We start from the raw sequence: 26,630 nt of genomic DNA on the forward strand, positions 1-26,630 counted from the left end.
AACTTTTCTTTTTTTTATAGCCCTTTTGAACTTATAATGGGCTTCTCCTGGGTGCTTTTGAGCCTGGGTGGGTGACCCTGGATCAGAAAAGGTTGAAAACCGCTGTTGTAAGGGAAATTCCACCCTGCCACTGCATTGAAGCTCAACATTCTGTAGCTATGCTGATATACAGTCTATATGACGGATATGTGAACAACGCGTGTGATTCGTGTGTTATACAAGATCAGGTAAGCCCGCATATTTTCTTAAACAACGAAGGCCAAATACTTCAGACCTGTATCTGACAGCACGTTGGATTACATTACATGCAACCACTGCAGCACACACAGCCACCATATAACAGCACAGTGTATTGGTGAGTGTTTGTCTGCATGCACGCACAGGTGTAGGATTCACTGGAACTTTGGGGGAGACGCACTGTTGGACTATGTGAAACATCAACTCTCGCAAGCATGCTAGCAAGGATCAGTTATAATTCATATGAAAATATTTGGGGTGACTGACATGTCTCCCTCGTTCTCCCCAAACCTACTGGTAACCTGCAAGTCAACAATGTGCATGCAATGTTTTTTTTTTTAAATGTAGCCAGAATCGGTTCAGGTTAGTTGAATGCCGTTGCAAATGTCTAATAGTAGGCTACCTAGAATGTGTGATGATTTAACAAGGCTACATATTACGTCATATTTTTTCAAGGAATGCAGTTCTGTCACTTTGATCTAAATGAAACTTCCCGAAAACATTATGCGACTTTAAACAAGACTACGTGAGCTGGTTATTGTAAACACACTGCGTCTGCTCGTCTATATCTAGTCTGACTTTGTACACCCGCATATTTGTGGTGTACATTTTTAAAAAACCTGCATGTCCGCAAGGCTTTACGGATAAAATGAGACGAAGGTGAGACAAAATCTGAAATGCAGCTCTTGTCCGTAGCACTTCTCCCGCAGCGCAGTTTGAAAGTTCTCACGAAGAGCGGAGCCGGAGCTTCCGATTGGTCCACCGAGTCGATCCGGGTACCGGGCTGGACTCCGCTTATTAGCCTAGAGGTACCAATATGGCGGAGGTAAGAAAGGAAACAGGGAAGGAGCATCAGATTTTAAATGGATATTTTAAAATTTTCTAACCGGTACAATGGAGTTTAATTTAACTGATTGTGTTAATTAAGGTTCATATGTGTCTTGTATTGTTTTCGGTGGCAAAATTAACTCGGATAAAATTGTGAAATATGTGTAAACGTATAGCGGGATCCTGCGGTGCTAGGCCGCTGCGTATGTATCGTAGACTGCAAGAATGTTTCGTCAACCCAATGGAGAAAACCCCACCAGTTGGGAAAAATGTATTTTTATGTACATTTATTGCAATGAACGCGTTTTTATTATTCGATCATATTGAAGACATCTTTGCGGGCGGTTGGTCAGAGAATCCGCTGCAGCTGGCCGCGCAAATCGAAAGAGTGTTTGTTTTTATGGTCGCTCTCGGCTTTCCTTGATTAGCTTAATTGTGAGCGCCGACGCTATGGCCAGTTCGCTTACGCGGCTCAAACATCAGATGCATTTATCGTGATTTTTCATGTCGCGATTTGGGTAGTGCGTTGACATTGAGTTTAGTCTCCCGACACGAAGCGGTTAGCAAGTATCCGTGAAAATAGCCATCGCCTAGCGGAAAAACTGAGCGCAGATATTTATTTAATTATTTCATAATTCTGATGATGGGTTGACAGCATAGCAGGCTGTGTGCTGTAATGCAACAGTGGTTGTGGTCGCCTAAACGTTAGGCTACTTGGAGAATTTAAATATTACGGAAAAATATTGTTTTTCATTCGTTGCCTTTTTCTCTCTTCCTCAGGCTTCCTTTGGAAGTTCGAGTCCAGGTGAGTTTTTTCCCTATTTCAAACGTTTTTCATCCAGCCGTCTATTTTATGCGTTTTGTTTGAATTTTTCCGTTGATAAATGCTGTTAGTTAATAAAAATAAATCGCTGGACTGAGCTGTAGCTACAGTATTTTACAGGAGCAAACCTGTTGGATCACTGACGTTACCTGTTGTCGATTACTGTTTCCAGCCCGTGGTCCATTTAGATTGTTTTCATTTTTAATATGTACATGCTAGTGAGATTGGTCTTCATATAGTACATCTAAATGTGCCAATCTGAAGATCTGAATCAACATGTCCTCGATTAATGGTTTATTGCACATTTAAATTTTGAAATTGATTTTCGATGCTCATATCTTAGTTTTTTTAAATGAATTATTATTATGCGGATGTAGCAGTAATTCATTTAAACTCCATGTGTACTCCATGTGTCAAACGGTTAAGAATGACCCAGACACCAATAACATCAACATTAGCAGTCTCAAGTGGCTTCATATGCGGATAGGCCTATATTCCGTTAATTTTTGAATGGAGGATTGGTGATGTTGAGGCCAAGTACGCCAGCGAACCCGCAGTGTGTTGCTACTTGCGTGTTTTTCTGTGCAGTCGGCTCTTTGTCTTCGGAAGATCACGACTTCGATCCTTCGGCCGAGATGCTGGTGCATGAATACGACGACGAACAGACTCTGGAGGACGAAGAGATTCAGGACGGAGAGAAGAACTTTGGTGCAGAAATCGCCGATTTGGAGAAGGTAGCCTAGCACTTCTCTCTTCTTCCACCTGTGGCTTATGTCTCTCAAGAAATGTTGAATTATATTTATTTATTTATTATAGAATATTGATTTACATTTTTGTTTGATGGATGCTTCAAACCAAAGCCGAAGGCACAAGTGCAGACCATCCTGTCACTTTCAAGCACCAGATTAGAGTAGACCCTGAGACTCCAAAGCTGGTCAGTCGCCAACCCAAATAGATTAAATCTATGGTGTATATATTCCTGACCCAGCGCTCTTAATAACGATCAGAAACAGTATGAGCTTAATCCACATGGATGGTGAAGATAATACTAACTTATATTTCGGAGAACTGCAGCATGTAACTGAAACGTTTGCCCTAGCTCTGTGTAGCACTTAGCACTCGCACATTTTTGCACTGTAATGTAATTTTGTACCAACTTTTATGTAATAATATATTATATGTTATATTCTATAATATATTAGAGTGCGTATGACATTTTCTTTCCTTTACGCACCTGTGGCAGCTCTTCCTCACCGAACACAACAGTTCCACTTTTGATTTAGTAAAGATAATACAGCGGTTATGTTTAATGTGTTTGTGGCGGTTTCTGCCGTTTCCTTGGTTACAGGAAGGTAACATGCCATTGGAGGAGCTGCTGGCGATTTACCGCTACGAGGCGTCGGTCAGCACGGCGGCCGCGTCCAGCATGGACGAGTCGTCAGGGGAGCTGCCCGACGAGCTGCCCGACATGACCTTAGACAAGGTGAGTGAGTGAGTGAGTGAGTGAGTGAGTGAGTGAGTGAGTGAGTGAGTGAGTGAGTGAGTGAGTGAGTGAGTGAGTGAGTGAGTGAGTGAGTGAGTGAGTGAGTGAGTGAGTGAGTGAGTGAGTGAGTGAGTGAGTGAGTACAGTGAACGTATAGTGCATGTATAGTGTGTGCGTGCGTGTTTGTTGTGTGCGTGTGTGTAATGCGTGTCCTCATCCTCAGGAGGAAATTGCGAAAGACTTGCTTTCGGGGGACTACGAGGAGGAGGCGCAGTCTTCGGCAGATGACCTCACCCCCTCGGTGACATCACACGAGGCCACCGACTTCTTCCCTCGAACCCTCAGATGTAAGTCCTGCTGGAGTTGAAGAGCTAGTGGTCCACCCTGGACTGAAATATGGATTCTAAATACAGATTGCAGTAGGGTTTGAGTAGAACATAAAGTGTGTTTATGTTCTGAATCTAGTGGTTTTCATGGTTAATGGCTAATGGGGAGGGGGGGGGAGGCAGAGAGAGACGAGACAACATTCCCATGGTCACACAGAGCCAGTTTGCCAGATCAAATTATATTGTCCGTTTCTCAAACTAACGGATAATCTGAAAACTCGATACCCGACGGGGCTGCCCGTAACTACTTCAAAAACGCTTCTGTGTTCTCACTGTGTTTTGTTGCCATGGTTTCAGCCAACACAATTTATGACGGAGACAAGGAGTCTGAGGGGGAAGAGGACGGGGTTAACCCGGAAGATTCCAGAAAGGCAAGTCTCTCTGCAGCCGCAGCCCGGCTCGAACCCGTGGCCATGGATGAACTGGGCCCTCACTGTGTTTCTGTTTTTCTCTCCCTGCAGGAGATAATGGTGGGGTCTGAGTACCAAGCTGAAGTCCCAACTCGCCTCTGCCGCTACCGCGACAACGAAAAGGGTGAGTTTTGGGGGTCACTTGAATTGTAGGGCGACGTGGTTTCTTTGCGTAATGCCTGTAGGATGGTGTAATGATTGTGTAACGGCTGTGTGGTGGTGTAACATTAGCGTAGTGCCTGTTTGGTGGTGTAACATTAGTGTAGTGGCAGCGTAACATTAGTGTAACATAAGTGTAGTGGCAGTGTAACATTAGTGTAACATCAGTGTAGTGGCAGTGTAACGTTCGTGTAGTGGCAGTGTAACGTTCGTGTAGTGGCAGTGTAACGTTCGTGTAGTGGCAGTGTAACGTTCGTGTAACATCAGTGTAGTGGCAGTGTAACGTTTGTGTAACGTCCTGCGGCGGTGTTGCAGTGTATGAGGATGAAGACCAGCTGCTGTGGAAGCCCGGCGTTTTGGCGGAGAGCAAAGTGCGGGACTTCCTGTGGGAGGCCACGCTACGGCCTGAGGGGAAGACCACTGGGGCTGCAGCGGCGGTACACGTACGAGACAACGAGCAGGTACGCCTGAACACCTGGGCTCTCTGTCTCTCTCTCTCTCTCTCTTTCCTGCTCCCTGTCTCGCTCTCTCTTTCTCTCACTCCCTCTCTTTCTTAGGCTCTTTATCCTTCTACTCTAATTCTGGAAGCCTGTTTTCACGTCGGTGTTTCTGTCTGTCCTGTAGGCGCTGTACGAGCTCATGAAGTGTAACTACAATACCCACGATGCACTCCGCAGCAACGCGAAGTCTTCGAAGGGTGAGTGTGCGTGGGATGCTGGGAGAGTGAGTCTTTCCGTTCCCCCCCCCCCCCCCAGTGGAGAAACGCGAGCCCATCTTTTTCTCTCTCCTTCCAGAAGAGGGGCTTCCATGGACGGAGGACGAATGCCGAAACTTTGAGCACGCGCTTCAGATCTACGACAAGAACTTCCACCTCATACAGAAACACAAGGTGAGGCCGGCTGTGGGACAGACCTACCACACTCTCACTAGGAGGCACTTCTATTTGCTCACATCACTGTACACCGTGTTTGTACTTTCCTGCTGTATTAATTGTTGTGAAGTACTTTGAGAGAAGTACTGTTTTAATAAAATGCTTTATTATTGGTGCTATTTTCACTAATAATGATTCCCTTGACAGAATGTCACGTGCCCTGTTAGCTGGGAAGTCTCTATACAGGAAGTGACCCGAATCTGTGCAGGAAGTGACCTCTTTCTTCTGCTTTTGTTTCCTCTCTGGTTCGCGCCTGGGCCCCGGTCGCCCGCCGCGTGCAGGTTCGAACCCGGTCCGTGGCCGAGTGCGTGGCCTTCTACTACATGTGGAAGAAGTCGGAGCGCTTCGACTACTTCGTGCAGCAGACCCGTTTCGGGAAGAAGAAGTACAGCTGTTACCCGGGGGTGACGTGAGTGGCTGTTTTTACACCCCCCCATGCCCCCACCCCTGATCAGCTGGGCGTGGCTGGCTGTTTTTACCCTCCCCCCCATGCCCTAACCTTTCCCGCAGTTGTGGAATCATTTTCCACCCAAAAATATTCTTTTCCAAAAACGTGGATGTACAATCATTTTTATTTTACTTATTTTTCCCTCTGCCGGTTTCCTCTGACAGCTGTACTTTATACAGAGCTTTTGGGTGGCATCGGTGTTGAATTGCGTTGTGACAAAAAGTACTTTGTCTAACATGACTTCCCGTTTCCGTGTTGGTCCCGCCCCCTCAGGGATTTGATGGACAGGCTGGTGGACGAGGCAGAGGGTCTGGCTGTGGATGAGGCGGGGTCAGTGTGCCCGGGCGGGGTCGGAGGTCGGATGGAACCCAACGCTGACCAGCAGCTCAGCTTACTGAACTCCATCACCGCCAGTGACCTCACTGGTGAGTGGGGGGGTCGGGGGTCAGGGGTCAGGGGTCAGTGCGGCCCACATTCTGTACTCTGTTTAGAAGCGGGCTCTGTAGAAGTCACGTTCTGCTACAGGCGGCTCATTCCTTACCGCTATCACTCCACTGTAACGGTAATGTTTGTGATGAGGACAGCAATAAAAATAATGAGAATAATAATATCATAAAGATGCTAGCGGTAATTAAAGGGGTTCGAGCACAGCACAGACAGCAAGAGCCGAACAGTTTAAACGGAGCAGGAGAAAATAATAATAAACAGGAAAACAAACAATAAGGTTCCAGTACTGCTGTTCTTGGACCCCTAAAAATTATGAGAATCATAATGACAATATTAATGATGGCTAGAAAGTAACGACAACGACAGCAAGTAAAAAAAAAAGGTGTAATAATGATTGTAATGTCATGGTAACGGTGTGCGTGATGTTGTTTCTCCTCTCAGCTCTGAGTGGCAGTGTGGCCACAGTGTGCAGTCCCGGGGACGCGTTCGGGTTTGCGCCGCTGGAGAGCTTACACCACCAGGGGGCGCTGGGGCGGGACGAGGCTCTGGGCTTCGCGCCCAACGGCGACGCCAACTGCCTGAACATGCTGGACGCGGGCTTCTACCACGCGGACGCGCGGGGGGGCAAGGCCCGCGACCGGCCCCCCCCCCGCCGGCTGAAGCTGGGCCTGTCCGAGCCCTTCGCCAACGACGTGTCGGTCACGGACCTGGGCGTGGACTACCAGCCCCGCGGCCACCCCCACCGCCTCGCCGGCACCAAAATGGCGGTCTCCGTCACGGACTTCGGCGGCGAGGCCAACGGTTTCCGCTCGTTACACCAGCAGCACGCCGCCCTACAGGCCGAATGACGCGTTACACTCTTTACTCACTGGAAAACATTTCAGTTTTTATTTAGAGTAAATGTGTACATATATATATATATATATATATATATATATATATATATAAATATTTTTTTTACTATGACATCAGTGATGTCTTTTATCGTATAGAACTTTAAAAATCTTGATTTCTCAAGAGAAAATATAGCCATTTGGGTTTTTTATTTTTTCAGTTTTTAAATGTGGATGGTCTGTCGTCTGGGACGTGAAGAGGAAGTCCCCCCGCCGCTTCTTTACACCAATGACAGCATTTTCCGCGCGGAACAGCCAATGGAAACGGCTCTCCCCTCCGCCCCTTTTCCTATGTGTGTTTTGTTTGTTGTTGTTTCACGTGGTACTTTGGAAGGTGAGAGTTTGCAGGTCACAGATTGGCTGTGCTTAGACACTGGCGGTTGTAGCGTTTTGGTCGGAGGGCCCCAGTTCTCTCTGTGTTGAACCCCTACATTCGACCCTGCAGAGACGTCCTGAATGCGGGGTTCCCGAGCACACACTTGGGGACGTCGAGACGTCCTGGTTTACGGAATTTTTCTGTCTGGGAGAGGGAAGAACCACAGAACGGCATCGCCAGACCTTGTGGGAGACATCGGTCTGCGTGCGGCACATTTTGACGTCTTACACGAGGAAGGGGAGTTGCTTATGTCCAAATGAGTGATGGATTTCTGCATCCAGAACGTTCACTGTCTGTTTGGATGGGCGCAACGTAGTTTTGGGGCAGCCTGAAGCATTTAAAAAAAAAAAAAAATGGATTCATTAACTGACACGTCAAGAGATTTTCTTCTGTTAGCGACTATGACTGTGTGCTATCTGTGGCCTAATTTTTGTAAGGCGTAGGTCTCCTTGATTGACGCTTCAGAGAACGAGTAAAATCCTCCCAGTCATTCGTGCAAGAAAAGTGAGCAGAATGCTCAGATCACAGCTTTACACCGCACTGTAGAAACGGACCAGAATTCAAAATGAGGTCCCTCCAAGAATGTAATCATCACGGTCAGATGGTTAACTTACTGGTTTTGACAGCTTTTCCCAAAAAAATGTTCTTCCCTGAAACAGTGCAAAGGTTGATACCGTGACTACCCCAGTAACCCATGTTTTTCTACTCAAAGTTGGTTTTTTTTTTTTTTGCTTTTGAAGTTTCTCCGTGACTGAACTATTGTGCGTAATTCTTTTTTTGTTTAAAATGTCTGAGAAACAGTGTTGGTGAATGTGTGCTGGTTTGTGGATAGCTAGGTGTGTATTTATTGCAAAGAATACGTAGTGGACTGCGCCAAGCTCATCACAACTTTAGCCTTAGTCTTGTAAGTAAATTGTGTTGCCTTTTTTTGTAGAAAGTGTACAGTTGAACAACTTTGCTAAAAAACCAATGGGCACGTTTTACATTTCTCAGAGACTTGTGTGTATAAGACTATTTTGACTGTCTAAGCTGAGCCATGTGCATGTTCATCTTTATTCCAATGAGTCCCCATTAATTGTTTTTTTTGTTTTTTGTTTTTGGGGACAGGGATGTTATTTGAATCTTAAGTGTACACCTGTACATAGCCATGAAACTGCAGCCCCATCTCCTTGCTGACGTCGGGTCACAATGGCGTCCTGAAAACCAGTCCTGCGTCCATGGTACGAGAGACACGAACAGCAAGCCCGCATCGCGTAACTATAGACACAGACACGTATGCGTGCATCAGTCACACGTCATGACAGTACAGATATGAACACCAATCCTGCGTCACGGTACTGCAGCCTGGTTCCGATGTCTAAAGGCAAGCTCTAGACTTTCCTGACAACTGATTACAGTTGAGAAACAGGGCATGGTGGGTACTGTCTTGGGGCTTTTTAGGAGAAAAAGGCAGAGAGGACATAGTTGGCAGTTTAATTTATGCAGTATTCATGTTTACTTAATTTATCTATGCATTCTGAGATGGGACCTGAAGCCAGAATAACCCGGTCAGGAAGACCAGAGGCACTGCGGAATGTCAGCATAGCTGTAGAATTACTAGATTGGTGGAGTTCTATTTGATTAGCTTGTCCAGAATACCCTTCTGCAGAAAGTCCTTATGAAAAATGATGTATATGTGAAAATTACTTAATGTACTAGTGTAATAGCAGCCTCTATGGTACGTGAAGCGTTGCATTTTAATATTAATATATGAATTCGATCCAATCCGATGTGGCCCTCCAGCACTTATGTAAATTGATTTATTGTTTTTTTTTTTTTTTTGTTTTGTTTTTTTTAAAACCATGCTAGTAATTCTATTTCTATGGAGAATGCTGGTGAGGTCAGTGGTGTTTTCACTGTGGCAGGTTATCCCCCCCCCCCCCCCATGCAGGCAGGTGGCCCCTGAATTGCATTTGTATATAATCATCAGGTAGTCTTTAAAAAGTTAAGTATTTGACCTCATAAACTTGTGAATTTCTGTTCAAAGATTTTGTTGAAATTCCTTGTTGATATAAGGCAATAATTTGTAAATATGTACAGAAAAGACATGACAGTTTGACTTTTTATTTTATCTTCATTATTGTCTGCAGCAGAAAACCATTTATCCATGCATGCTAGATGGGACTTTTCACTGAAGAAAACCACTAAACATTGCTTTACCTATCGAAGTATTAAGTGATTGTTCTGTTTTTTTTTTTTGTTGTTTTTTTTTAGTTTGATTCGCTGAAATACAGCCTGTATGCTGCTTGCTGGAGTGTCAGTGAGACTTGTGTGCACTTAAAGGTTGTTGCAGAAGTTGAGATCTGATTGCTGTCCAGCAGGGGGCGCACTCTTATTTTGTTTTCTCCTTTAGTGACCAGAGCCCATATTCGTAGTGTCTCGGAGTAGAAGTGCTGATGTAAAAAAAAAAAAACAGGCAGAACTGATCTGAGATCACTACTTCTGAAGCTTTGTGGAGATGTTGATAAAGGGGGTGTGGCTTTCTTGAGGCCTGGTTTCTGTGGGTGGAGTCTAAATTGTTTGGAATGCAGTAACTCTTTTGAACAGTAAACACTATATTGGGTTTGATGCTAGGTTTGCATGTCAAACACAATGCGGGACCACTTTGCAATGCCAATATGGCCTGTGTCTGACACCGGGGCTTGTACTCAAAAGTGCTGATCTAGAACCAGTTTTGCCTTCACACTCATAGGAGATAAGGATATGGATTTGGGAAGAAACTGATCCTCAGTCAGCATTCTTGCTCTGTGTGCTTTGTGACTACAGGCCCTGAAATCATCTCACTATGTTTGCTACACGGCTAAATGCAAGTCCTGCTCTGTCTGTAGCAGTAGTCTTATTTATTTTGTTTCCTTGGCTGGCTTCCTGTTGTAAATTTTATTTTAATTTTATTTATTTTATTTTTTATTTTTTTTGGTTAAACTGTCCTTAACATAACAGCTGACTGCAGGGTAAATCTGAAGGATGTTCGTTACTGTCCCAGTACGTGGGGTAAAGCAGGAAGGCAGACTATCAAGCTGTTTAAGTTGCAGCTCTGACTGACTCTTAACAAAGACAGTGACTCAGTGACGGCCTATTTATTTTATCCAAAGTTTGTACAAAGGTGTAGTAGAAAAAAAGAATGCTCAGAATGTATCCTAATGAAACAAATCTTTAGGAGAGTACCTGTATTTTAAACCACCCCCAGAAAATTTATCTTAAATGTGACTTTTTAAAGAAATCTTCAATGTGGGTTCGATTTTTTTTCTTCCAATTACCATATTAATTTCTCTATATTTTTTGTATTTCGTTTTTGAGATGAAAAGGAAAACTTAACCGCCACTGCAGTTGAGATGTTTTCAGTTAATTTGAAAAATAACCTTTCTTTGTGAGTAAAACATAAATTTATATAGCCAGAATTAGACAATCAGAGCAGCATTTAATATCTGAAATGTTAAAGAGGAAATCTTTATTGTTTATAAATATTTGTACATAAACTGAATTGTTTTTGTTTTGTTGAGGATTTTGTATTTTGTTCTTCTTTAATACCTGGTGTACAGATCCAGAAATAAACCTGGAAATATTGTGAGTATTCTTCGGTTTCATTTGCTGTTAAAACATTTAGACTTATATTTAAACTTAACTATTTTCACAATTAAATTGAAGAAATGATGTTTAACTTTAAATTATTTTACTATTTTCACTTTCATATCTGCAGCATTTTGGCTATACAGAGGTGCATAGTGCGTAATAAATCATTTTGAAGAGTTGGCAATTTGTACTTTGACGAAACTATTCAACTCAAGGCTGGATTCCAGGAATCAGAACGCACAGTGATCGGTAGGATAAAATATTTCAAATCTCACAAATCCCTTTGCTTCTTTTAATACATTTTAATGATTTGATACATATTTATATCATGCATTAAGCGACGTGCTACTTTTATGGCGAACGCCCAGCCCAAAAGTATTTAGGGTGCTGTGGTCGGAACGCTCGCGACTAAGCTTTGCTCAACCATCCTGAATTGACGGGCCGTGCACCGCTGTTTCATTGGATCAGTGCGGTGAGTAGGCGTGGCTCGGCTCCCATAGCACTGTGAGCGGATATCATTGTGGGGGTGTGGCGATTAATGTCAAGCGAAGGCTTGATGTTGAGGTGCAAGTAAACCATCCTTACGTATGGGCTTATTTACCGATGTGCCTTTAGTTTCGTAATCGGGTAGAAAAAAAGAGGTCGTTCAGAAAGCGCCATTCTCTATTTTTATAGCCCGTGACGTAATTTCCCCTGGTTTACAGGGTTGGACAGAGTGACAGTCGGTGAAAGCGCTTTAATTGTGATGGCAGGCGCTGTTAGAAGCCATGGTTGCCTGAGGCTCCTGGGAACCCATTTAAAAGATCTCCTTTATACGAAACACTGCGTGCTTTTCGATTGCGATGGGGTGATTTGGAATGGCGAAAAGGCGGTGGTGGGCGCGCCGGAGGTGGTGAGTTTGTTGAAGAAACGAGGCAAAAGCGTTTTCTTCGTTACCAACAATTGCACCCGACCGAGGGACGGCTATTTGCAGAAGTTTTCCCGACTGGGTTTCAGTGACGTCGTCCAAAGCGACATCCTGAGCTCGGCTTACTGTTCGGCGGTTTACCTGCGAGACGTGGCCAAGGTTCAAGGGAAGGTTTATGTCATCGGCGGCGACGGAGTGTATACGGAGCTGCACGAAGCTGGCGTGCCTGCTGTGGGGAGAGAACCCGAAATTCCCGGCGCGACCATATACGACTGCCCCTTAGATTCGGACGTCAAGGCGGTCCTGGTCGGATATGACGACAAACTGAATTTTCTTAAACTGGCGAAAGCCTGCTGCTACCTGCGCGATCCCGACTGCCTGTTTCTGGCTACTGACCGAGACCCTTGGCACCCGCTTCCACGCGGCAGAGTGTCACCAGGTTGGCCCGTTTTGCATTAAGCCGTTGTCTGGACGTTGTCTTGCAATGACCAACGCTGAATGCATTTGTCGTCTCAAGTCCAAAATGTACTGCATTACAGATAAATGGAGCTTCCCCCGCATCAGGCGTTTACGCACGAATATCACGGTATTTAAAATGTTGGCAAATAAAGGCTTGCAGGGAAACCGTAACGTCATTATTCATATAAACAATATAGACTGAGTACAGGTTGTGATTATTTGTGCGCAGAACCGTCTATCTCATTGGTGTAGATCGCCAAACGTGCTCCAAGCTGCTGTACTTGTTCACTTTTGTGTGGATATACATGCCTTGTGACAGTTTTGGTTTAAAATATTACCACTCGGGCATTTTCCAGCAGCCATACTCAATTCGGAACTGGCCCTAGTCTGCAGCTTTAACACCAGTCCTGGAGGGCTCCAGCATCAGCAGCCTAAACTCCAGTCCCTGAGGACCGCAATGCCTGCAGGTTTAACTCCAGTCCTGATGGGCTGCAGTATTTCAGTGACTTTCAACAACTAAGTGTTTAATTTAAGTTAGTGATTGGCTAAAGAGTCCACACACCTAGTTTCCAAATCCAAAATGGGCTACTCCTGTAAAACAGCTGAAGCTAGGTTAGTACTGAAGCTGGACATGGCTGTGTTTGGTTAGTGTTGAAGCTAAGTAGGCCTGGACTAAAAAATCCTGGCTTATTGTGGTTGCGCCTTTATATGAGGGTATGTTTGCGTTTTAGGAGCCAGGATGTTCGGAGAACACCCCACAGCTATCTCTGTGCCACGATGTGCCAACCTGCACGTTTTTGCGATGCGCAGTTTCTCACGCTGTGATTGGTCCTCTCCCGCTCCCGCTCCACAGGTTCCGGAAGCCTGGCGGCCGCCCTGGAGACGGCGGCGGGGCGCAAGGCCACGGTCGTCGGCAAGCCCGGTCGCTTCATGTTCGACTGCATCGCCGGCCGGTTCGGGGTGGACCCCGCCCGCACCGTCATGGTGGGCGACCGCCTGGAGACGGACATCCTGTTCGGCCGGACGTGCGGCGTCGACACGGTGCTCACGCTGACGGGCGTGTCGACGCTGGAGCAGGCGCAGGGGTACAGGGACAGCCCGGCGTCCGAGGAGGCGGCGTGCGTGCCCGACTACGTGGTGGACACCGTCGCCGACTTCCTGCCGGCACTGGGCGAGGAACGGTGACTCCCCACAGCTTTCTGGAACAGGGGGACCTGTACGGCACGGGTCAGACTTTTTTGGGCATGGGGGAACAATTAAGGCTCTTTAAGCCACAGAAACCAGCAAAGTACACTAAAATGTTTTTAGTTACAAAATACCTCCCAAAAATGTGTGAAGTACAATCAAAATAGTTGAGTGTAGCAGAGGTATAAACCATACAAAAAGAACAGACCAGCTCTTATTACATATGAAATACTACATATGTCCTCATGTAAAATGGCCACTGGTTCTCCTGTAGTACTGTGTGTGGCCTGAAGGGTATAAAATCGTCACTGGCTTTTCTGAAATACTGTGACTGGCCTGTAGGGTGTGAAGTATCCACTGGCCCTGGTGTATTACTGTGTGTGACCTGTAAGGTGTAAAATAGTCACTGGCTCTCCTGTAGTACTGTGTGACCTATAGAGTAAAATAGCCGCTGGTTCTCTTGTAGTACTATGTGTAGCCTGTAGGGTGTAAAATAGTCATGCTCTCCTGTAGTACTGTGTGGCCTGTAGGGTGTAAAATAGTCTCTTTTTTTTTTTTTTTTTAAAGAAAGTTTTAAACCAGTTTGAACAAACCGAATCATAAAACAACACATTTCACACACTCGTTTATACATTTTTTATTGATTAAAAAATCCAAACCTCCCCCCCCAAAAAAAACAAAAAAACAATTTTAATAAATAAATCCCACAGATCCAACTTGTATTAGCTCTGTCCAAACACTTGCATGACGGAACACAGGCCCTCTCTCTCCAGCCAGACTAAACCCTGCACTGCCCAGACCAGCCAGCAGCAGAATGGCGAGTGGCTGCTGGTATAATCAGACTGGATTTAGTTCCTGTCCCACTCTGCCTCTGCTTCCCCTATCTCTCGGGGTGTAGCGTAAATTGTGCAACATTATGCAAAGCACCAGCATATATGTACTGTTATGGTGAACACCTGAGACTGCGCCAGGAGGTCATGGGTTCCAGTCCCAGTGCGGGGAAATGGCTATTCTACACCCAGGAAAATCGGCTTTAAAGCCGATTTAAAGTGTTACTGTGAGAGTTACAGAGAAAACCTTCCATTCCTTCTAAGCTGCCACCAACAGGCGTCTCTAAGCAAAAGTAAAATAACGTGACACATACTCTCCACTTTCAGCAGGACGCAGTTCCATATTCCCTTAAGAACTCTGCGGGATAACAATGAAGCGACAGACAGACACTTGGATGCATTCTGAAGGGGGGAGCAATACCACAATCAACACCTTTAAAAATAAACTGTGTATAAATTTCCCCCAGAAATTAAATAATTTTATTTATATTCTGCCATAATATACAACGCAGTGCGCCCACGACGATGGGTTGGGCTCCCCAGACACAAACAGACTTCCACAGATAAGGACTTTGGTAGATTTACGCTGGATCTTCCCCTCATTCAGGTCCACCACGCTGCACAGAGACAAACAGAACGGGATTAGAGCTCAGTTTTACAGCAGTCAGCAGTCAATCTGTTCCAGTTGCTCCAGTGTGCTAGCTGTCCTCATAACGAACTGCCCCCAGGGTCACTCGGCTCGACTGCAGTCACACGTCTGAGTGGTAAAGCTAGAGCTGACGGCTGTGCTTTTGCAGCACAGCACACCAGTACTCAAGAATTTTTTTTTTTTTACTGCAGTGTGTAGTTTAGGAAATCGCCAGTGAAAGGCTTACAGGTGATTCAGCAATTAGTCCAATTAAGCAACACAATTCAGCACACACACGCCAGGCATCCAGGAGCAGAAGGTGTCGATGTCACTGTTGCGAGCCAGAAGTCTGAATGCACACTGTGGTCAGGAACAGGCCGTGACCCTCCAACCACAGCAGAGCTCACCTTTGTGTTGCTGAGTAAAGTCATTTTTAATTGGCTCTCACACACAAGCTTCCGTCACCACTGCAGCTCCACCCATTCAGGTGTTCACAGAGCCCATGTCCTGTCTCCGTGTTCTGGTGTGGCACCCACCTGTATGAACTCCATCTCCTCTATGGTCAGAAGCCTCCTGCGGTATCTCTGGGGAAAGTCCGTCACCGTGGTAACCGTGTCCGGGTTGCCAGGCAGCCGGCTGAGTGTCACCATGGGCCTCCCCGCCGTAGAGGGCGGGGGCAACGGTGCTGAGGTCTGCGCCACGGGTGGCGTTTCTGGCAGGCAGGCGGCAGCCACCATTTTCAGTGCCTCTTGGACTGAAACAAAAACAAAGACCCACTAACTCCAGTCCTGCAGGGGGCAGTGTGCTGCAGGTTTAACTTCAGTCCTAGATGACCGCAGTGACTGCAGGTTAAACTCCAGTCCTGGAGGGCTGCAGTGTTGCAGTGACTTTCAGCAATCAAGTGCTTAATTTAAGCCAGTGATTGGCTAAAGACCCCACACACCTTGTTTCCAAATCCAAAATTGGCTACTCCTTGAAAGGGAACCACAGAAACCTGCAGGCACTGACACACCCTTTCATGAATCCCATTCCATTAACAGCATGTAAGAGCCTGATTTTCCCAGAAATCTACTTGATTATCCTTGGATATATCCTTGTTAACAATCACAAGACATGCAGTCTTAGATACTACAATGTAGACCACACAGCTGTGGACTACAAATGTGAATAAATGTGTAATGTTGACAGTTAAGTTTCAGTCTTACCATTTGGCCTTGGTATATCCTTTCGATTTGGGAATTTTATTAATGGTGCGTGAGGCCGTACGACCTGTAAATATTTAAGGAAAGAAAATATTCAAAAAAGGGAAAGCAACATGTCACAGAAAGAAAAATCATGAAGGTTTGTCACAAAAGCATGATCTTGAAAGTAAACGAAACACTGACCACTAACAGATGCAGCAAACCAAAGATCTAAGAGCATTTATGTTGCAAACAAAATGAAAAAAATGTTTCAGGCAGATATTAGCTAGTTAAAAGCAAGCCAGCTACAACCGGTGTAGCTAAAAAGTATACCCTAGACTTCAAAATGCAGCGTTGGTCACTGCAAATATCCTGCTGGCTACCGAGTTCAAAGGGGGCCATCACTCACGCACAGGAAGGTCAGGATTTACCCTGGGGACATAACCCAAACCTAGCTAACTGTCAGCTGAGCTTCCCTGTGCCAGTCCGAATCAGACTAGAATGTCCGCAATTTCGTAATTATCCACCATTAATACCGTACGTAAAATGTAACTTATCTATCATTATCCCCAATGAACAAATCATCACGGCGGACACTTGTTGGCATAATGTTTAGGTCCGAAAAATTTTCATCCCAATAACTGACAACTAGTTTCGGTGTTTCCTTTTTGTCCCATTTGAAAACAGAACAGTGGAATCACTGACTATAAATTGTCTTTCGTTAGCTAGCTTCATTGGCTATTCATAAATGTTAGACACCCTACTTTTATTCAGTTGCCTAGATAGTCCACTGGCTAGCTACTCTCTTGGTTGTGGTTAGCTAGCTAGCTGTTTGCTGGATGCCTATTCCCTGACTTACAAGGACGTTAAGCATTTCCCGTACGTCATGACAACATTTAAGCAAATTATAGACCCCGTTGGTTTATATTCAGTCAACGTGAATAAAATGCACATTCTGGTACCCTGTTTGACTGATGACACATGAAGAATTTGGCTACTTTGAGTCGCACATTTACCTGAACGACCCTACCGGCGGCGGCCATCTTGCCACTGACTTTACTCCCCATGGCGACCTCAGGCTTCTTCTTCCGGGTTACACCTCAGTTGGGTGTTATTCCTGATTAGCACAGAAGGGGGAGCTGTTTTTATCTTTTGTTTGTTAAACGGTTTAGGTACAATTTTAGCATCTTTAAAGGATCTGTTTACCAGCAGCTAGCTAGCAACATTAGTATTCTGCACCTATCAGGGCTTTACGGAGGTATCTGGCAGTTTGAACACAACCTTACCTCTGTCGTACCATTGTATTCGAATAAACATTAACTAATCATGCTGGAAATACCAGGAGAATAGACTGCACACTCACAAGAGCATGTAGCTCATCAGCTAAAGTTAGTAAATTAATCTTACCTGTACCAATAATGTCAATAGGAAATTGTCTCTAGAAAAATACGATTGAAGCGCAGTTAGTGAGATATCATCCTACTTTTTAATACTTGAAGATGTCGTGTAGAAGCTTCTGGGCATAACGCCATGGAGATAACCTTCGCCACCTAGAAAGCAGTAGCGCATTATAAGACATAAAACATCAGCATCCTTCATCTGACATCTATGCATCTCCTGAGATGTCTTCCAAATGTAAAGAGCAGTAGAAGACAGAGAAGGCGTTCGCAATTAGCCACTTTAACAACGCTTGCTCAGTGTCAACCCTGAAAGCAAAGTGTAAACTGAAAGCAAATACGGATATACTCTCTACCTTTAATATCACTGCGAATGCAATGATCATAAAACCTGGCTGTCCTCCCTGTCATTGGCTGATCATATGACAAGTGACAATTTCCTGGCGGCAGATTCAGTTTGCAGCGAGGGCCTATCACAGAACAGAAAAGGCCTCATCCAAGAATTGACGTGAATTTGACCAATGAAAATATAAATATTTTATTACGTCATTACCGAGACCGTTCCCCAACCTATCGTGTTTGCCCAATGTCATAAACACACCGCCCTGCTGCGGAACTAACAGGAGAGGAGACTTGTATTCTAAAGGCAAAAACTAGATTTTTGGTTGTTCTGATCGAGAGAAAAAAACAACTATCTGATTTATTCTGTACCGGGGAAAGGTAACAAACATATTTCGAGCTATCGTTACATGAAATGATTTACCTTTTATTAGAATTTACAAGTTGAGTTATTCGCTTATGTTAACTAGCTTTGCTAGCTAGTGGGATGTGGACACTATACTTAAAAAAAATAATTTTCTTCGAGTTTACCAGCTTACCAGACCATGTAACCTGACAGTTAATCAGACAGCTGTCGACAGCAGTAAAAACTGTCTGGCATTTGCTTATAAGTCAATAATGATAGGAGAATAGCAGATATCAGGCTCTGTTTACGGTTTATCAGCTTGCTAGCAAAACACACGCCAGGAGGAACATCGCTGCCTCTAGATATAGATTGTACGAAACTACATTCAATATTTGCATGGTGATGCATTTGTTGTGCAACTTCCCAACTGCAGCTGGATATTTCTCCCGTCTTTATTGTCATTTGATTTGGTGGCTTAGCGTGCGTCCAGGATCCTAAACGCTATGGATGTCTATGGGGAGCTTGAGGACGTGGCCTTGGCGCTGGAGAAGGTGGCGTTGATGGGTTGCCATGCGCCCGAAGTTCCGAATGGAAAGAAAGAGAATTCGAACACAGACATACTAAGGTAATATAATTTTGGATGTAGTCATGGCAGCTAAGTAACTTATACATACAGTGCTGTAACTCCAAATGAGTCTGTGCTGTAGTTTTCTGACTGTTTATTTATTCTTTATTGCAGGATAAAGGAACAGATGTCTAATCAGTGCTTTGAAATGATGGTAAAAATCAGAGCAAGTAGGTTGCTTTTCCATCTCTATAATTGCATACATTTCTTCTGTCATGAATCACTGACAGAACATTTTCAAAATGTTTGTAATATGTCTCCTGTCACCCAATCAGGTAAAAGTAAAATCCATGGAGAAAGTTCAGATGCAGAAAAAGATGAGTATGTTTCTTTTTTCTTTTCCTCTGAAAGAACTGAAGTGTTTTTAAATGACCATAAATATCTCAAACAATGGTATGTTGCTAAAATAGATGTATAATCCACAGGTCTGAATATGAAAATGAGATTGAGGAGGCTAAAATCAGTCACTGCAACAAGACACTGGCCTTGCACAGGTGAGTGTGTCCTCAGCAGGTAATGAAGAGTTACCTGTGCAGCAGGTGTCCTGTGCATCCTTAAACGGGTATGTCGCTCAGGTGTCTGGGCATTTTTAAGCAGGGTTTTGGCTAGCTTGTGGCTTCGGCTCAGGTGCAGGCAGTCATTGGTTCAACCTGGTTCAACCCCTGGTTGGGTAGCGCCAATGACCTAAGAACGCTGCCCCTTCTTTTTTGGGGGGTGAGGGTCACACATTCATTCAGGACAGAATGAGACAGGTACGGCCGAATAATCTAGGATACAGCTGCCTTTATCTAACAATTCAAGCATTTTTTGCAGGTTGTAGGATTTTGTGGCTGTAATGTATATAAAAATGAAAATTCTTTATTTCTGTAATGTAGATGCTTGCAGCATTAATGATGTCATAACATGTGCTTTGCAGAATGCAGGTCTGGAAGGCTGTCTCTGATAAACTGAAGCAGAGTGATACAGAGGCTGAGTGAGTACTGAGCTGGTGTGTGTGTGTGTGTGTGTTTGTATGTGTGTGTGGGAGGGGGCATGGCTGCATATATACTGTACACTGCATAACCTCCTTCTATCTCTTGGGTCACAGTGCAATGAGGGCAACAACCAATCACACGCAGGACCTGTGCTCAAAAGTAATGAAGCTTCAGCAGGTGGGAGCACGTTGCGCCACGTAACTCTTTTACGTCATTACTCGGTTTCTGTTCTGTCACACTCTTACTTTGTTGCTTTGTTCGTCAGTTTCACTGTTACTTTGTCTCATTCCGCTGGTTTAATTTGTTCAGCCTCTGCCCTGTTTCAGCGCTTTTGCTGCTACCCCCTGTTAAATTCACCTGCAGACTTTTACTGTACGACTGTGTTTTCCTGAAAGACTGGCGTTTTTCCTACAGGAATCACGTGAACTTCAGGACCAGATCATTGGGCTGCAGAAACAGAAGCTTGGTACGTTCTTCAAGCGTGTGATTGTTCTCGCGGTCATGCACAGAGTAAAAAATCACAATGGCCGGTGATATCATAAAATGTACAGGTCAATAAAATGCATTATGAAGTTCACTGAACTCATAGAATAGAATGTCCAAATCTTTCCAGGTTTTGTCAATGAATTTTCAGTTCCATTCAGTTTATTTTGTATAGCCATTTTATCAGTGATATTATGTGTGTGGTTACTGGATTTGTTTTTCGCGCTGAACTGTGTTTGCCGGGCATGCAGAACTGAAGAGGCTCACTCACGAGAAGATGCGGGAGATGGAGGAGCTGAAGAGGGTGAGGGAGCATCCGGAGGAGGGGAAGTACAGCAAGGTCCTGCAGAAAGCCCAGTCCGTCCTGGAGAAGTACCAGAAAATGACCACGGTCACACAGAACGTACTGCGGGTAAATACTGAACACTCACGCAGAACGTATTGCGGGTAAATACTGAACACTCACGCAGAACATCTTGCGGGTATATACTGATCATGTTTAATGCTGTGCTGGGATTTTCATTTATGATGTCATGTAGCTTTTCTGTTTTTGTGGTCAACCTCCACCTGCCTCTTTCTTCCCCCCCCTCCCTCTCTCTTTCTCCCTCCCTCTCTCACTGTCTTCCCCTGCCCTCAGGGAGTGATCCTGGCCAGCAGGATCCACTGGAGAGATGACCCCAAACTCCGAGACATTGCCCTTGGGCTGGAGAGCATGCCGGATTCCGATTGAAGGCGTCCGCTTTTTTTCCACCTGTCAGATTAAAATGTTAATTTATACAGCCATTTTATATGTCCATCTTCAAATATTGTTTTGTTAGCTTTATATTGCAACCCTTTTGTAAAAAAAAAAAATTAATAATAATAGAAGTGAATTAAAATCTTTGTTGAATACAGCTGGTGTGAAGTCATTATAGGGTGTGTGCCCCCCTTTTGACATTTATTTTTATTCATGTATAATTAATTAAATAAATTTAGCATTCTTTACTGTTGACGTAAAGCACACATTCTACACTGGGAGAGCCTCATCAGCAGGAGATTAAAACTGACGTGACTGTTGTTTGCATAAACGGGTCATCTTAATTGTGCCAAGGTAATCTTTAAAATGACTTTCGTGCTACTAATTATTTGACGGTCAGTGATTTTATGAGGTAAAAATGTTTGTCAAAAAGAGTACATTTGTAAACCTAACGTATTGAAAAAACGCTCTATATGGATCATTCACTGAACGATTTTGGAATGCACAATTTATTTCTCCATGTTTCAAATATGTTGCTAAATCTATATTTGGAATGGTATTTTGATTTGAATGTTGGAAGCCGTCCTGCAAACGGAAACCACGCCACCTGACGGCAATGCTTGGTAATATCCGTAGTAAAACAACCATCCAGGAAGTTTGAACCGAAGAATAAGGTTAGAGCAATATAGCACCGTTTCAGCGATCGGACGACACTCAGGTCTGCGATAGAGACCGACCACACGACCAGCGTCTGATCGTGCCTGTGCAGAGGCAAATTTAAACGCTGTAAGAGACCAAAGGGCGAAAGACGGAAGCTTGGGCAGAGCGGTGCTAATGAATAATCTAAACTCAAGGTAATCTGAAATTTCACAGTTATGTGGTTGTGTATTATTATTATTATTGCGCGATATTTGATCTAGTTATTTGGCCAGTATTGTCTAAAGTGTTCAAACTGTGTAGCGTTAGCTGGTAAACTCATCAGAATTTCTTGGCGAAAAGTGACCGCAGCACCGCTGATACCGATGTATAATACGAATGTAATACTTCAATATTTAATTGTCTATTCTCGAATATATAAACTATTTATCGGACTTTTCCGTTGCATTGTTTATTTCCATTGGGAGATATATTCTGATATTGTGTGATGATAAGTGTCTTCACAGGAGAGTGTTTAGCTAAATGACCTAACATACTGTTGCTAATGTTACGCTCTTGTTGCATCTGTGTTGTTACAGACACTAAAGACCGGTGGAGTGAACCATTCACGATGTCCGCCAACGCGGGGGACCTCTGTAACGCTACCGCGCAAAGGAAGCCGGAGGCTTTACGCGAACTAAAACAGCGTCGGCGTCGGAGCAGAGAAGGCGCGAAGGAGAACCTCTACGGGACCCCGCAAAGGACTTTCAGTCTCACCCCTCGAATGCGTCCCGTTACACCGCTGATCTCGAGGACCCAGGCAAATCTAATGACGTGAGCAATCATTCAAGCGACTGTCACAGGAGACTGCATTCAATACAAGACATTCCATGCGGTTTAATGTTGTCTCGCGTGGATGCAGTGTAATTGTGTGTATATTTCAGCTACCATCTGCCTTATGGGTTCAAATACTTTTTTTCTTTCTTTTTTTCCACCAGGTCAAGCTCAGAGTCGAGTCAAAGGTTATCCGAAAAGGCTGTCAGTCCCAACCTTGCCAATCTGAGAATGACTCCAGGTACAGGAATAGCTTGCAGGTGGTCCTGAGGCCTGGCTTGGGCTTTACTGCTGTTTCATTGGTGTTTGCAGTTGGCCATTGCATTCATTCATTCACCTATTGAACTCTGCACATGATTGGCTGTAATGTCACCCTGGAAAGGAAGATTCCAGTCGGGAGTCTTGTCACAAAAAATATATATCACCCTGTGTGTGTGTGTCACAGGCCCCAGTTTGCAGGAGAGACAGAGGCAGCTGCAGGAGAAACACCAGCGAGCTAAAGAGAGCCTGGACAGCCTGGCGGTGGGAGGCGGGGTAAGGCTAGGGGGCGGGACTAAATTGAGCCTGGGCTGGCTGTGGAAGGTGGGGTAAGGACGCTCTGACTCTTGCTCTGATTGGCTGTTCTCCCGGGTCCTGGTCTCCTACAGGTTAGCATGTGGCCGGAGATGGACCGCATGCGGCTGACCGGTCAGGAGGGCGTCACGTTGGGGCTAGGGTGCGTGACCGTGTCCTTCAGCGTCTTCCTCATCTTCAAATATTTACATGGTAATTTTACTACACCACCCCTACTGATGTTTCACAGCTCGGGTAATACAACAGTTCTAGTGTTACTGCTCTTGCATCAGAGAGTGTTTTATTAGCCTCTTGTGAACAAGTACACTACTGAGGACACTCTGTTGAATCTCCTGTCTTTAAGAGGCAGGATGTAAGGCAGGAGCTTGAGCGTCTATTGAGCATAAAGAGTCTGTGTTGTGACAGGGCCTGTGTTAGTGTGACCTTTAACCTTTGACCTTGTTTGCCGGCAGGGTCTCTGCTGCTCAGTGTGCATAGGTACACGGTGGCGGTAAATGGCTTCACCGCGGCACATCCGGTCCACCACGGACCCCAGAGTGCGCTGAACCACACCCTGCTTGTGTGGCACACCCACTTCCTCCATCTGCAGGTGCGCCGCCCCCCCCCCCCCCCAGGTCACTCTATAACCTGATTAAAGAGGCAGAAATATTTCATGATATTATAGTCATTTAAATCTATGTGTTTTAACGCTATTTGTTTTTCAATCAGCCTCCTGGGCTTCCCTGACTGTGACTTAGTCTGTGACACTCAGTGTGTGTGTGTGTGTGTGTGTGTGTGTGCATGCATGCATGTTCATGCGTGTTCATGCGTGTGTGTGTGTGTGTCTGTGTACATGTGTCATTTAACAGGACAGCATAAAGAAGCAGTTTGAGACTCAGCTGCTGCAGACACACGGCACTTATCAGCTCTACCTGCTGCTCTACATCGGTGCGATAGGCACTCTGCTCTACTACCTGGCCGATAACGTCATCCAGAAGAGCCGCCTCACCCCCAGAAGGATTAAGATGTGGTGAGATTACGGTCATCTTCCCCCTGCGACACCGTGGAGGTGTGCTTTTCACTCAGAAACCATTCGCTAGCGGTGTTTATCTTAAAGAAAAAGGTTCTTTAATGCTGCAGTAGTTTGGTGGAAAGAGAAGTGTGCTTTTGGTTTGAGCGTGCGGTGCTGCTAATGATAATGACACCCCTTCACAATGTCCTCTCAATGCGGTACAAATAACATAAAAATTGCCAAGAGCAGCAACTGCATTCCTTATAACTTACCCTCAGCTCAAACCGAAAGCCTGCTGTTCTGCACTAACTAAAGCCAGAGGGTGGGTAGAGGTACTGGTGACTTTAGATCGGGCAGGGGTCAGAGGTCATACGACATTCCCCTCCCCCCTGCAGGGTTCTGCTGCTGGTTGCCACGGCGACCTGGACCCTGCTGGTGCTGCGGTTGCTCGTGTGGTACCAGCGCCTGGAGAACGCCGTCGAGGAGACGGTCCGCGGGTTTCAGGATGAGCTGGTGGGTTCGTCACCACCGAATGAGCCAAAACAGATTTTGAGGGCGTAGCGCTAAGGGAAGTTTATGTTGTGGTCTTCAGCCTGGATAGGTGTTTCAGGGAATGGAGCTGAGTTTTACAGGGTTGCGCATCTGAAGCCGTTTTCTGCAGCTGGGAATTCTGTGTATTTGTAACATTGGTTGAGTGAGGAATTCTGGGTAATTATCACATTGGTTCAGTTGGGTATTTAGGGTATTTACATTGGTTAAGTTTTGTGTGTGTCAGGTCCTGTCTACAGGAAAAAGGGGCTTAAACATCACCTTTATAAAAGCAAAATTAACAATATCTCTCTTAATTTTTCAGGCTCATCTTGCGACTTTGGACCTGGACCTGAGAATGTACCACAACATCGCCACCTACTGGCAAGCGAGGTGCCTGCCGCCACTGAGCAGGGGTACACTGACCATTTTTGGGGTGCTCCCAGTGCGGGACTTGTTCTTCTACCTGCAGTACTACAGTGTGCCTGTCCTCACGGCCCTGTGTACCCCTGTGCTACAGCTGCTGCTTGCTCTGAAGGAGATCTATGTGGACCCCCCTACCAGGGAGAGACCACTTCCTCCAAAACTGAGGAAAGAGACTGAGTCACTAATTGGGAGAGACCATGTACCCCAAACTAATGGGGGGGGGACAGTTCACTGAGTTGGAGAGGTCACTTGTCCCAGAACTAAGGGAGGAGATAAAACACAAATCGGGGGAGACCATTTACCCAGAACTGATGGAGGGCGGCAACACAAGTCACTGAGTGGGAGAGGCCATTTACCCAAAACTCAGGGGGTGCTCACAGCATGGTTACGGGTTTCATATAATCTTTTATGTAATCTACAGATAATCAGCCATGGCTCCTGGTGTTGTGGTGTGGGGTTGTGTGTTTTCTGATGTGAGATGTTTGTATTAAGGGTTTTCCGATTAAGCTGATTGCACTGCGTTGGTCATGTTCATGGGTCAAAGTGGGAGTAAAATCTCATGATGTGGCACCCCGGTGTTTTGCCTGTAACAGCTCATCTAGGATCAGTTCACCCAAACATGGCAAGCCCCAGTCCCAGCCACGATGGCACTAAGGTAACTGATTCAGGACCAGTCCTTGGGTAGCGAGTCTGTCCCGGAGCCAGAGTGAGCGGGGGTGTGGGGGGGCGACGGCAGGGGGCGGGGCCCTGGACTGGGCCCTCCTTGGCGGGGGCAGGGCTGTGCATGTCTGCAGGCGGACGATGAGGCTACGCAGTTCTGCGTTGAAGCTGCGCAGCTCCGAGTTCTGCTGCTCCACTTCCTGCCTCTCCCTCTCCGCCTCCTCACGCTCCGATTGGACAGCCTCCAGAAGCTCCTCCATGTCCCTCACCCTGGACACCAGAGAGAGACCTCATCCTCGGGAATTACTTTACATTTACGCTTATGTGTTTCGGTGTGTGTGTGTGACTGTGTCTGTGTCTGTGCGTGTGTGTGTGTGTGTGTGTGTGTGCGTGCCTGTGTGTGTGTGTGTGTGTGTGGTTGTGTGTGTGTGTGCGTGCATTTGTCTTATCCAGAGTGACGTATGTAAGCCATTAACCTTCCAGAACTGACCGGAACGCACTTTACTAGGAGTGTTGAAAGAAATCAGAAATTCTCAGAAACAACCAGAAGGAACTTGACTGGAATGTTCTGGAATTGGCTGCGCTGAATGTGCCTTCACATGTTCCCAAAAAAACAACTGTATGAGCTCAATTAAAAATTATTCAGGGTTATCACATGGTCTTGTTTTTTTTCCCCCACAACTCTGACAGACCTTTGGATCAGAGCCAGTTTTGCCTGGCTTAGGATTTTGAGTGATGTGGTTTTTTTTGGGGGGGGTGGGGGCTAGGCAGTGTTCCAGTAACTCCTGGGGAATCTGAGGTCTGATAATTATGTAATGACAGGTCTTTGTAAGTTAATTGGGCAAATTGGTTTCATGAAAAC

The 26,630-nt window shown here is 45.4% G+C and overlaps 5 protein-coding genes across 7 annotated transcripts; 4 read left to right on the forward strand and 1 right to left on the reverse strand.

Annotated features, from left to right (window-relative positions):
* The first annotated feature begins 588 nt into the window (after positions 1-588).
* Positions 589-11,028, forward strand: mier3b (mesoderm induction early response 1, family member 3 b). Of its 2 annotated transcripts, none has more exons than XM_064297033.1 (13): positions 589-1,063; positions 1,846-1,870; positions 2,477-2,622; positions 3,237-3,371; positions 3,595-3,718; positions 4,055-4,128; positions 4,219-4,291; positions 4,642-4,787; positions 4,951-5,023; positions 5,121-5,215; positions 5,539-5,666; positions 5,979-6,130; positions 6,594-11,028. In XM_064297033.1, the coding sequence occupies exons 1-13, from the start codon at positions 1,055-1,057 to the stop codon at positions 6,998-7,000; spliced, it is 1,587 nt and encodes a 528-aa protein (XP_064153103.1). In that variant the 5' UTR covers positions 589-1,054; the 3' UTR covers positions 7,001-11,028. The 2 variants fall into 2 exon arrangements, with proteins under 2 accessions (XP_064153103.1, XP_064153104.1); XM_064297034.1 differs by lacking the exon at positions 589-1,063 and adding an exon at positions 1,068-1,126.
* A 496-nt stretch (positions 11,029-11,524) lies between these two features.
* Positions 11,525-14,132, forward strand: LOC135233459 (chronophin-like). The gene is made up of 2 exons (XM_064297036.1): positions 11,525-12,376; positions 13,250-14,132. Exons 1-2 carry the CDS (start codon positions 11,776-11,778, stop codon positions 13,579-13,581), a joined length of 933 nt encoding a protein of 310 aa, XP_064153106.1. The 5' UTR covers positions 11,525-11,775; the 3' UTR covers positions 13,582-14,132.
* A 71-nt stretch (positions 14,133-14,203) lies between these two features.
* kgd4 (alpha-ketoglutarate dehydrogenase subunit 4) lies at positions 14,204-17,967 on the reverse strand. 2 transcript variants are annotated; one of them, XM_064297039.1, is made up of 5 exons: positions 17,704-17,967; positions 17,237-17,337; positions 16,245-16,308; positions 15,576-15,793; positions 14,204-15,028 (listed from the first exon to the last, which is right to left on the reverse strand). In XM_064297039.1, the coding sequence occupies exons 2-5, from the start codon at positions 17,285-17,287 to the stop codon at positions 15,011-15,013; spliced, it is 351 nt and encodes a 116-aa protein (XP_064153109.1). In that variant the 5' UTR covers positions 17,288-17,337; positions 17,704-17,967; the 3' UTR covers positions 14,204-15,010. The 2 variants fall into 2 exon arrangements, with proteins under 2 accessions (XP_064153109.1, XP_064153108.1); XM_064297038.1 differs by having other exon boundaries at positions 17,628-17,967.
* Positions 17,968-18,170: 203 nt separating this feature from the next.
* cenph (centromere protein H) lies at positions 18,171-21,277 on the forward strand. The gene is made up of 10 exons (XM_064297037.1): positions 18,171-18,337; positions 18,782-18,927; positions 19,042-19,097; positions 19,203-19,248; positions 19,353-19,421; positions 19,844-19,900; positions 20,015-20,078; positions 20,316-20,367; positions 20,636-20,796; positions 21,022-21,277. The coding sequence occupies exons 2-10, from the start codon at positions 18,806-18,808 to the stop codon at positions 21,112-21,114; spliced, it is 720 nt and encodes a 239-aa protein (XP_064153107.1). The 5' UTR covers positions 18,171-18,337; positions 18,782-18,805; the 3' UTR covers positions 21,115-21,277.
* A 148-nt stretch (positions 21,278-21,425) lies between these two features.
* LOC135233458 (uncharacterized) lies at positions 21,426-26,422 on the forward strand. Its single transcript, XM_064297035.1, has 9 exons — positions 21,426-21,974; positions 22,356-22,590; positions 22,755-22,831; positions 23,036-23,124; positions 23,238-23,355; positions 23,616-23,752; positions 24,012-24,172; positions 24,550-24,667; positions 25,008-26,422. The coding sequence occupies exons 2-9, from the start codon at positions 22,388-22,390 to the stop codon at positions 25,341-25,343; spliced, it is 1,239 nt and encodes a 412-aa protein (XP_064153105.1). The 5' UTR covers positions 21,426-21,974; positions 22,356-22,387; the 3' UTR covers positions 25,344-26,422.
* The last annotated feature ends 208 nt before the right edge of the window (positions 26,423-26,630 follow it).

This window comes from Anguilla rostrata, chromosome 10, assembly GCF_018555375.3.
Source record: "Anguilla rostrata isolate EN2019 chromosome 10, ASM1855537v3, whole genome shotgun sequence".
NCBI lineage: Eukaryota > Metazoa > Chordata > Actinopteri > Anguilliformes > Anguillidae > Anguilla > Anguilla rostrata.